At 47.6% G+C, this 11,511-nt stretch overlaps 1 protein-coding gene across 10 annotated transcripts in view; it reads right to left on the bottom strand.

The window, feature by feature from the left end:
- Positions 1-1,351: 1,351 nt before the first annotated feature.
- Positions 1,352-11,511, bottom strand: part of SP100 (SP100 nuclear body protein) — an 89,028-nt gene continuing 78,868 nt past the window's right edge. For 5 of the 10 annotated variants that reach the window (XM_045794151.2, XM_045794144.2, XM_045794147.2 and 2 more), the window contains 7 exons: positions 11,465-11,509; positions 9,475-9,528; positions 5,263-5,378; positions 3,798-3,906; positions 3,442-3,513; positions 2,795-2,938; positions 1,352-1,648 (listed from right to left, as the gene is read on the bottom strand). In XM_045794151.2, the coding sequence (XP_045650107.2) occupies positions 1,541-1,648; positions 2,795-2,938; positions 3,442-3,513; positions 3,798-3,906; positions 5,263-5,378; positions 9,475-9,528; positions 11,465-11,509 (648 nt within the window). In that variant the 3' untranslated portion in view covers positions 1,352-1,540. The other 5 variants (XM_045794146.2, XR_006779006.2, XR_006779008.2 and 2 more) reach the window with 5 other exon arrangements.

Here is an 11,511-nt window from a genome sequence, read left to right as displayed (position 1 = left end):
TAGACAACTAGAATTGCTTCCTTTTGCTTGAATTAACATTTTGAATACAGAATCCCTACTGTGTGTAGCCACAATGATACATTCGTGTGTCTCTGACATTTTTAACACTTTACATATGTAAATTAATTTAATCTTCAAAATGACCCACCCCGACAACAAAATTTTATTGTTGAATGGCAAAGCGGTGTGTTGGAGGCTCCCCTTTGGAAGCAGCTGGAGGCAATGACGGCTGAGGTTGAGGTATTTCCCTGAAGGGTGTGGTGCATGCTCTGAACCTCTTGTCAGGTGCTCTAGCCAGAATATATTGCATCTGGGAACCTGTCAGGCAAGGCTGACTGATTTGGCTGGTAAAGAAATAAGCGTCCTTTTTAGATCAGTTTATTACTCACATAAACAGCAAAAGCAAGAAGAGCAAAGGTGCCGGCTCCCCATGTCCTTTGTCCCATGGGGTGCCACCGAACAAGCGGGGACGCGGACGGCATTTGATGCGGCATGCGCTAGGGCACGCGTTCATGCTGAAACGGAGCACTGCCATAGCCGCAGGGACCCCTAGAGAAAGAGGCAGAAAGCCTCACGCCTCATCGGAACTCGGAATGTGAGGAGAGAGTGGGTCATTTTAACTTCTGGGAGATAAGGTGGAGATGGGACATGGCCTTGTCACAGTGCTTCACAAGCATCCCATGCTCTGTGTCCTGGAAAGATCACAGGGGTATCTGCCAAGACGTGGATCAAATCAGCTGCAGTGAAGTCTCGCCTGTGTGGTATATGTGGGGACGTGCAAGGTCACCAGCAAATAGCAGAGCCATTTGCTGACAGAACCGAGAATTGTCAGAGATTTTAGTGCCCAAGGGAGGAATACGTCCATCAGTTGACCCCATGAACTGAAAACTGGCTATGTTTCTGCATCCACTACAAGCTTCCTGATGCCACTGGGAATGAGGCCAAAAAGGATGTTATTCTAAAACCAGGGATGTACTGTATGGTGACCAACATAATATAATAAAAAAATATTATTATTAAAAAAAAGGATGTTATCCAGTATTCAGTAAGGTAATCAGTGACCACAGTATATAATAGCTTTCTATAAGAGTCAATAATTGATAATAAAATACATTGGGGGGATAGTTTACATTCAAATAGCAAGAAAAAATATTAACTGCCTGAGTGTTAAAAAAAAAAAGGAAAGAAAAGAAAGAAATGGGTAAATCCTGTGTGGAGAGGGGAAAGGAAGAGAAAAGTTAAGGGGCCTAATAAAAGATTAAAATAAATGGAAGCACGCGGTGCGATCCCTTATAGAAAGACCCAGTATTTTCTATTGTAAATGTCACTCCAAATTATTCAATAAGAGAGCTTGACAAGATAATTTTATATTTTATTTAGAAAAATAAATGAACAAAAATGGCAACAAAAAATTTTGAAAAAGTTGTTTGTACAGCAACAGGCAGAATTGTCGGTGGGAGGGACCACAGCCCCTTACCACGGAGCTGCTGAAGGGTCTGTTGGGGGCCGGGGGAGGGCTACTTTATGGAAGAATGGGCTCCTACTGAGAACTATTCTGGCTTGTTTCCTGAATTGCAAAAGTGTTTCTGAAAGTATTCTCAAATATGGCCTTGAGCTGAAGTTCAGGCGTGGTGAATTTCTGGTTGTCCTGAAAAAGCAAAGACAAAAGTGAGAACGGCCATAGCAACTGAGCTTAGGCTCTCCATGTTCCATATAATCCAGAGCTTCGTTTCGGACTATCCCAAATGTTAAGTGAGAGTTAATACAGTTAAGAGTATCATGTGGCTTGTGATAGCTTGATCATTTCTCCTTATCTGGAAGACGAAGATGCAACATAGTATTGGATTATAGTCTCATTCTTCATCAGAAATTTATTGTTAATTTTTAAAAAATACTAATTGCTTGATTTTCAAACACAGCACTTACGACTCGCAACACTACAACGGTACAGAAATGTTAAAGGCAAATTCGTGGCGTTCCCCTTTCTCCCTCAGCCCTTCAGATCAACCTTGTTTACTTTTGATAAAGCACTAAGAAATTCGAAGGTAAAGAAATCCAAGATTTTGAAATTCGAGAAATGTGATTTGGTAGCTTCCTTTGGAGAAGACAAACACGAGTTGCCTTTAAAATGCACCGGGAGCAGCGGAGCAATCTGGGAAGCCTGCTTCGTGTAGAGATGCCCTCCTAGCACTGTGGCCCTGTGGGTTCTGCCTGTAAGCAACCTCCCCTGCTCTGCATCCGGACCGCAGCACGGGGAACCAGTGGAGATAGGGAGATGTCCAGGGGTGAGGGGGAGGCCCCTGTCCGCACAATCCTGAGGTCCTGGAGGCCAGACAGCAGGTGCGCGGCAGGACCAGCAAACTGCGCATGCGCGTCCTCTATGCCTAGGCCTCCAGTCTCTCTCGGCGTCCGGCTGAGTAAGGATAGGAACTCGGGACAAATGCGGAGACTTCAGGCACATACACAGAGCTACCCAGGTCCAGAAAAAAAAAAAAAAAAAAAAGCCTTTCCATTTCTTGTGGAAGGAAATAGGTCTGCAGTCCACTGCTCTCCGTGGACGAACACGGAGTATCTAGAAGTGAGTAAACTCTGAGGTCCTAAGGTAATGTCTGCAAGGAGACCTGGTTTGTTACTACTCCCCCACCTTAGACCACAGGGCTTTTAGAATACCTCCAGAATTCGCGCTTGTGTAGGCTTGCCACAAGATGAGGGAAAGTGCAACATTCAGCTGACCACAGGAGGATGGACGGCAGGCTTAACGGATAGAACGAGGGATGCAGAGGGAACCACTCACCTTGCAAAAAGCCCTGTGGTTCTGAAAGATGAGGTGCATGTCCTGCACGAACTCCCCCACTAGGAGGTACAGTTTCATATTCAGCTTTCTCTTGATTTTGTTTAACCACATGGGTTTCTTTGGGCCATGAGACTCGTCACTACTCTGTTGACAAAAGTGCCAAAGGGCAGGCTGTTAGCCCTTTTCCAGGTCTACCTGCTGTTACAGACCAAGTGCTTGTGTCCTCCCCAAATTCCTATGTTGCAATCCTAGCCCGCAGTGTGACGGTATTAGGAGGTCGGGCCTTTGGGAGATGATTAGATTGTGAGGACGAGCCTCATGAGTGGGATTAGCGCCCTTATAAAAACGACCCCAGAGAGCTCTCTCCCTCTCTTTCCACCACGTGAAGGTACAAAAAGAAGTTGGCAGTCTGCAGGACTACACTGGCACCCCGATCTCAGGCTTCCAGCCTCCAGAGCTGGGAGAAATAAATATCTGCCCTTTGAGCTGCCCTGTCCATAGTACTTTGCGGTAGCAGCTTCCGCGGCCGAGGACTGAGTAAGCGACCCAGACATTCGTCAACAAGATGACGATGATGACAAGTGCACCCACTGGACCCATATCACAAATTGGACAACGCCAGTTTGGGCTCTGTTTCCATTACTTACATAATGTGGTCTTAAGGCGGAAAAGAGGCTTTTCGAAAAGCAGTAGAGCTTCAAGAGGACAAATTCACATTTCTGCAAAAGATAGAGGAGATTTTAAGTGAAAAGCAGCTTGGAGAGAATGAAGCATACATGTGCTCGGACAGAATGCGCGGTTCCCAAACCTGTGGCCTAGGAAATAAACATGGGATGGGAATTGTCTTTGGAATATAAATTTTAGTGTTAGATCATGTGATCAAAGCACCGCAGGGGACTGCAGTTCGCCCTTGGGCACCCACCCTCCAGCCCCTGCAAGACTGTTCGCTTCTTCTCTCAAGTCAACAGAAAGGAGGAGACTTCCGGTTCACATTTCAACTCACCAACTGTTCATTAGGCACCATCCGCCTCCTTAGGACCTCAGATACCTGGTGACCTTGTTGGCTTTGTGGAAGAGCCTCTATCCTGCAGAAGATGCAGCTCCATGGGTTCCTGGGAAGTTGGGCATAAGGTCAGCAAAGGTAGGTTCTCTGTGACTCAGCTGCTGAAGGCCTCTGTTCAGGGATGACTGGTGTTTCCACATTGTATCCAACTTCTCTCTGGGACACTGCTCTGCACTACAGCCCCCTTTGAGCACAGTTGCCAGACGCCCTCCCATGAACAGTGGTAGAGGACTGACAGTTTGTTGTGAGCTGACATGGTGGGTGATGGTCTTTCATTCATCTCAAAACTTAGAGTTCTCATCTGAGCCACTGTGAGCCCTGCCTGTTAAAATTGAGGATTGGAAATTGGTACCGTCAGCACTGGAGTCTTGGGCCTCAATGAGCCATCAGACCATAGTAAAAGGAAACCAGCTCTTTTTTCTCAGTTTTGCTGAGGAAGCACAGAGCACAGAGTTACAGGCATCCTCTCCTCTGGCATGGCCATACCTGGGCCTAGAACTGGTGCTGCAAAATTTTTTTGGAAAGGAAATCTATGAACGGAGTAGTGTCAGACATCTGCCTAGATTCATTCTCCATTCTTCTCTGCCAGGCTCCCTGTGCTGAAGGCTCTCGATAATCAAATGGATACAGTGATCCTTCCTAGAGATGTCATTTGCCTCTCTCCTTGGCTACTCCAGTGGTTGCTCAAGGGGCCCGTTCCCGAGTACCCGTGGCGCGAGGATGGGGACTGCACATGGCCTCAGCAATACAGCAGACGTGTTTTCTGCCTTTGCGAATTGCCCAACTGCAGAACTTTCTGCAGAATCCCTAAGACGACACTATTTCCTGAGAACTACCTGGGAGCAGGTGGATTATATTAGACTCTCCCATTACCAAGGGGCAATGCTCTGTCTTCATAGGGACAGACATAATCCTGATAGAAATGATCCATCCTCCCTGGCCACAGCAATTCTGCCTATACTATCACTTACAGAATGTCTTATCGATCTCCATGTTATCCCTCATACCATCATCTCCGACTAGAGACACATTTTAAGGAAAAGGAAATGTAGCATCATGGCCATCTGAAGGCTCATCACAGTCCCGAATTTGTCAACTTTTTGATGTTCCCATAGCAGGTGGTATATGCTTTAAACCAGCACCTAATGTATGGTGTCAACACCCCATCAACGTGCCTGGGTCTGGGAACCAAGTGGGGGATGTGGGGGTGACACTTGAAGAGTTTTTGCTTCCCATTAATCTATTGCTGCTAGCACCATTAAACAACTCTTGGAACATTCCTGGATCTTGATACTTTAAGACTCTGCTCCCTCTGCATCAAGACACATACAACCAGAGACAAACTCTGCAGGCCGAGGGCGCGTGGTGGGAGGAAGGAAGGAAGGGCAAGCCAGGGCTCACTAACCTCTCAGCATCTATAAGGCAGATGTGGCATGTCTCATGAAAGGACCTCGGACAAAAGTCACAGCAGAACAGCTTTCCAGGTCTACGGCACACCTCACATATATTTGAGTTTCCTGGCTAGAAGGGGAGATAATGCAGACATCGCTGGAATCAGTGAGACCCCAGAAGGTCGACACATTGGGACTCTAGAATGCACGGCCTTTGCTTGTACCCAGGTGACACTTGTAGATTTCTCTCCTCAAAATATTAAGGAATAACATTGAGTGAAGATTTCGGGAGAGGACATTCTGGTCTACAGCGGAGTTTGGGAGGAAGTGGCTATTAGAGCATTAAAGTTTTCTTTATGAGGACAGAGATTCGGACACAGCTAGCAACAACCACAAAAAAAGGACAAATTAAAGATAATCTGAGAAATTTATTATTTTGCTGGCAAAACTTGGCTTGGGAATATAATGCTGTGTCTTATCTAGTTGTCTACATTGTATCATCTACATTGACTCATTGAAGAGTGATTTACCAAGATTTAATATAAGAGATTACACTTCTGACATATCACCTCTTCCTATGTTCTTGGCCATAAGATCCCCATGATTTGGAGGGCCTGGGGAGGAGTTCCTGCACTATAGATCTGTGCCTGGAGGGCCCCTGGCCCTGTGACAGGACCTCTGGGTTGGAAAGATAGGGACACGGATGCCCAGGTGGATGCCAGGGAGGACAGAGATCTTTGGCTCTAGGAGCTTGGGAGAAGATGTCTCATGATGGAGCTCGGCATGTAAGGTGTGGAGGTGCCATCCTCAAACGGCCAGGGACTGTGGTAACAGTGACCATCACGACTGAAGGCCCAGGCCATACTCTCATTTTCTGAGCACATGGAAGGCCTGGTGTTTTTGTAGATAAGGAAAGTGGAGGGGCCCACAAAATCGGTTGATGTTGGATTTCTTGCCAATCGCAATATGTGGGATCTTAAGCCAGATTTAATTTCCTTTAGTGAAGTTAAACATTTGTGATAGTGTTTGTATCTAAGTATCATGGAGTAGCAAACACATGTTAAAAGCAATAGAATTAATAGACTAAAATAAGACTTGGTCAAGGAATAAGCCCATTGATGGGTAAAAGAAATCACATTTTTCCCTGGTGTGTGTGTGTGTGCGCTGATCTATGTGGCAATATGTGAATCCCTACATACTACGATTTCTATGGAAGAAGGTTGTGTGTCTGTGCTGCAGAAATGCCCAGAAGGATGAGCGCCTGGTTCCTCTCCTGGGACCACCCGAGCAGCAAGAGAGCTAATTGAGGAAGACCATGTGGTGGGGAAACATTTCGTCCAATGGGTGGCAGCTCGACACCTAGATGAAAATATCCTGTTTATACCATGGGTTGGAAGAAGGATTTCCATCCTCTTGTAACAATCTAGGTACGAAATAATGCACACATTCGGGGGCTGGCCAACCCAGCGATGGGTGGTTGGGACTCTTGGTGGTGTTGAGGAAGTGCGGAGGTGACAGGGAGTACCCTTCCACTTCTTCCTTCCAGAAACACTCTTTATGTTTTGTTCCATGATATTCTACTCTCTTGGATTTTTTTCTAACCCTCTGCTTTTTTTTTTTTTTTCCAGATAGCCAATTCATCACTGGTCCTGCTGATCCCATTTTTCAAATATCCCATCTCCTTCTCAGTGCTTCTGGGAAGTCTGCAGCCACAAGGATGCTGATGTCCTACTTACAACACTGTCTTATTAGTCAGAGCACGGCAGCCTGCTTTTTAGGTTCTAAATCATAACAGTCAGAATATCATCCCTGCGCCCAATGAGCTGATGTGAATTGGGACATATCTCAATTTGTAAATACTTTTTATCGATAAATTCAATATAAGAAGAAGAGACACAAAAGTTACACATACGAGGAAATTCTAGGCTCTTGTATCTTGCCCATGTGCTCCCTTTATTGAAAGGTAAAACTTAAGGAATGGCCTGGAAGGGACATCCCTGGATACATCCCCACATGGGCCTGGTGTGGGCCATGTAAACATTTTTCTTTTTTGCCATAACAGATGACACTCGTGGATGCTGACCATTGCTGGGTGGAGGTTTCTGGACCATCATTCTATAAAGTGCACTGTACACAGGCCCTGACAAAGAATGAATAAACATGCCAATCCCGTGTAGGACGGTCCATCGTCTAGGAAGCCCACAGACTCGACGTATATCTCTTTAATCTTTTTAGCAAGAAATTTGTCCTTTTGCTTGGCAGTGGTTCTCTACCTGTTGCAGTAGATCCTGGGGAGCTTTAAAAAATTCGGATGCCCAAGGCCCCATCCTCAGAGATTCAATTAATTGCACGTGATTTGGGTTGTTTGCTTCCCCGAGGTGGGGAGGACAGAGGCGGTATGTTTTAAACATTCCCCAGATGGTTTGAAGGTGCAGTCGTTAGTGGAGGCCTCCGGCTTCTAAGGTAGTGGTTTCTGGAAGAGCAGGAACAGCATCCACGAATCTTGTTGGAAGTGTAAATTCTCAGGCTCCATCCCTCACTCACTGAGTCAGAAGCCCGGGAGATTTGGATGGACACTACAGACTGAACAGCACCATCCCACCAGGGCCCACAACTTTGGCTGTGCATCAAAACGGCCAGAGGAGGGGCGCCTGGGTGGCTCCGTTGTTAAGTGTCTGCCTTCGGCTCAGGGCGTGATCCCGGCGTTCTGGAATCGAGCCCCACATCAGGCTCCTCCGCTATGAGCCTGCTTCTTCCTCTCCCGCTCCCCCTGCTTGTGTTCCCTCTCTCGCTGGCTCTCTCTCTCTCTGTCAAATAAATAACATCTTAAAAAAAAAAAAAACCCAAAAAATGGCCAGAGGAGCTTTGGAAAATCTTGACCCCCGGGCAGCACCCCAGAACGCTACCATCAGAACCTCTGTGGGTGGCACCTCCAGCGGGTTGCCATGTGCCGCCAAGGCCGGGAGCCCAAGCTCTAGCAGGACTTCTCCCGGCAAAGCCTGGGAGCTGTGAGTAGAGTCATTATCAGCCTACGAAATCTGTCACAGAAAGGTTAGGAAAAGGAGTGAGGACATTCTTGTTAGAGGAGTTGCCTTTTTATCTTCACAGAGGGCTTGGTTGCGAGCTGTGAGAAATAACCCTATGTCCGTTCCAGTTATCAACAAAGTTGCGCAGACCCCAGAGATGAGAGCTATTCCGCTAGTCCCACCTCCAGCAGAGGAATCGAAGTCATGTGGCTGCATCTAGACCGTGCTGGGCGATGCGTCTGCTAGAGGACCAGAGGGCATGGCAATCCTTTTCTATCCCCTCTCCATAAGCATCCTGTATCAGTACAGCCGCACATCATTTTATAGTGAGAGCCCCCCCTGGAGTTGTGCGAAAGGGTGATTTAGACTAAAACACCCGTATTGTTGCGATGAAATCAAAGTGTGATTTAGCTTGGGGGGGGGGCGTCTGTGACGTTGGCAGACTTCAGTGCAGGCAACCGTAGCACGCAGGGCTTGCGGCATCAGAAGGGTCTACACATAGTCAAGCGCTAGCCAAGCAGTTTGAGCACAAATGCCTGTGATCTGCTACGTGTTGATAGTTTCCGTCTTAGCCAGCTCAGCCCCTGACGGCTCCCGTGAGGTGGGCTCCAGGGGCTCCATCAAGGACCCTGCGGATATTTCTCTACGGCACCCTCTTCCCTATGTACGTTTCTCTGCAGGACCGGTGACAGGGTCCACCCCGTCCACCCCCGGACTTGCCAGATTGGCCCAGCCTGCTCCTTCTGGCGGACGCTCCAAATCCCCGTAGTTCTGCCTCTATCTGGAAGCGGGTGTTTGTGATCTTCCTTTCCTTCCTTATTACCTTCTGTAAAATGCTGCTATTCTCTCAGATTTATTTGCTCCTTACCCATCATGTGCAGGCCAGCCTCGGCTATTCCCACTTTAAGTCCTGGCTCTAGAGACCCCACTGGTCTAGCGCTCTGCCTCCCAGACTCACTCTCGAGGGGAAGTAAGGAAACAGGAAGGTTTCCCTGAGCAAACGGAAAGGAAGCTTTCATGCAGAGACATCATCTCCCTGGTGTGGGTGATACGTCTGCTGTCCTCTGCTCGTCACACACAGTGACACGCTCCTACTGAGTGTGAGCACACGTCAGGGAAACGAAGCAACGACACAGGTCATGTGTGGAGGGACAAGGCTTGGATTATTCTGGGGTCACAAGTGGGGGAGTTAGTACTTACACAATGGTCATTAGGATCAAAAAAGTCATTGCTGCTAGGCTCTGGTATTGTCTGCTGAAAAGAGAGAAAGATTGAGTGACAATATTGAATATGATTTTCATTAACCACGTATTTGAGCAGACTTGTTTACGTAAAGGATTCATACCACAGCCCTCCCTTTGCTTGATATCTGCATTTATGGGTCTGTATATCTAACTGGAGAATGAAAAAGCATGAAATTGTATGTCACTGACAGTTTGGCCCAATGCAAGCTCCAGTCTCTGACTGTCCGACTCAAGGCAGGCCTTTGTGAGGCCACGCAGGGAGCCTGGTCCTGGATTCCACGGATGGAGTTGGAGCTGCAATGAGGGAATCAGGCCAAGGACTGGATACCCACGGCCCCCAGCGACCGCAGCCCCCAGAGTCCTGGACCGTGCCAGTGTCCCAGAGAACCCACTGCCTTTTGCAGCTCACCCAGGGCCTAGCCCTGAAAATAAAATGGGTCTAAGGTCCCCAGTTCCATCCTTCTTCTTCCTGAAGCTAAGCACCTCTCTACTTCCTCCTGAATCCCAAAATCATGCATTGACCTTGGATTCTATGGAATGACTTGGCCTCCTTCAGTCTGGAGCAATGGCTGACTCAGCTACTACCTCCAGCCCAAGAAAGTGAGGCCGCAGTTAAGCCATTCAGTGTGATCCAAAGCACAACGACCTGGGAGGCAGCCACGTCACCGCCTGCCTCTCAGAGCGGCCTAGAACCCCCTACCCCTCCCCTATAGTTATTGTCCCACGTTAGACAGTGAAGTTGAAACAGTCCCTTGGGTCCATTGCTTTGGCCTCCTGTGCACTGCCACTGGCCACGCATATGCTTAGTGCTTAGTGTTTGCTCCATAGGTGTTTGTTGAATGGATATGGAAGTGCGCAGACAAATGAACACAGCTGTCACTCAGGAGATGAGGATTCTTAGCAGCCAATAAATGATTGTCTTACTATCTTGGAACACCTCAGCTGTCACCATCGGGTTTAGCAGGAATCTTATGAGCTGGGAAACTGCCAATAGTACCACCTGTCATTTGATGGTGTAGGACAGAAGCCTAGAGGCGAGGGAAGGAAAGGACCCTCTGGAGAGATGCTCTGAGAATGGAGGTGGTCACATCTTAAGCGTTGTAAGCCCAGAGGGAACTGAGAGATGGCATCTGTGATGAAGGGATGGGAGATGGCCAATTCAGTTGATTAACCCAGACTGAGTTACCCTTGACTTCCTAGCACTGGGTAGAGATGTTTGCTCTTAAGGAACAGAGCAAATTACGTATCTTTCTCCAGAAAACCCAGGGGATACAGGCCCTTGTGACTGAGCTGCTAGCATAAAGTCAATGGGGCAGGTAGCCCCAGAAATCAGCTTTGGGAACACTATGACTTTTTGTTGCAGCAGAGATGGACCAAGGTCACCTCTATTGGAAGTTAAGAAAATGGAAGCTCTTCCTTCTCCTTTGTGCACCACACAGGTTCTTTCTCATACCGGCTCTTGGAGAGGCCAGGGAAGACACCAGCTATCCTACCTCCTTTCTTGGAATCCATGCACCATGGAAACCACTGGTCCATGAACTTCACATGTGACTTTGAAGGAGAGAGAATTCATCTCCATAGATGGAACTGCGGTTTGCAAAGCCCCTCTGCTGAGGCCTGATGCTTTCATGCAGACACCCAACTTCAAAGCCATGTCCCTGGAGTGGCCTCTCCACAAAGCAGAAGATCTTCCGGGTCGGCAATGTCTCACCCCTGTCACATCATCCTTCCAATCTCTCTATTCTCTAAGGTGGTATCTCCATAAAGGAAAGGAACGTTCCCTTAAAGAAGGAGTCCGTGTGAACGTGTGTGTGCATGTGAAGGAGAGGAAAGATACAAAAGAAAGGGAGAGAATGTGATTTGGCTTGTTTGCTTTGCCAGGTGACACATGGCTATTATCCATCCTAAGGGAGTGAGACATAGACTGAAAGTCATGTGATAATTACCCTTCTTCTTCTTCTTCTTCTGGGCGGGTCTGGTAGACTCTTATTCT

The sequence above is a fragment of the Ursus americanus genome, chromosome 1 (genome assembly GCF_024610735.1).
Source record: "Ursus americanus isolate L20-20 chromosome 1, mUrsAme1.1.p, whole genome shotgun sequence".
NCBI lineage: Eukaryota > Metazoa > Chordata > Mammalia > Carnivora > Ursidae > Ursus > Ursus americanus.
The sequence above is the reverse complement of the archived record's forward strand: the minus strand, read 5'-3'. Positions and strand labels throughout refer to the sequence as shown.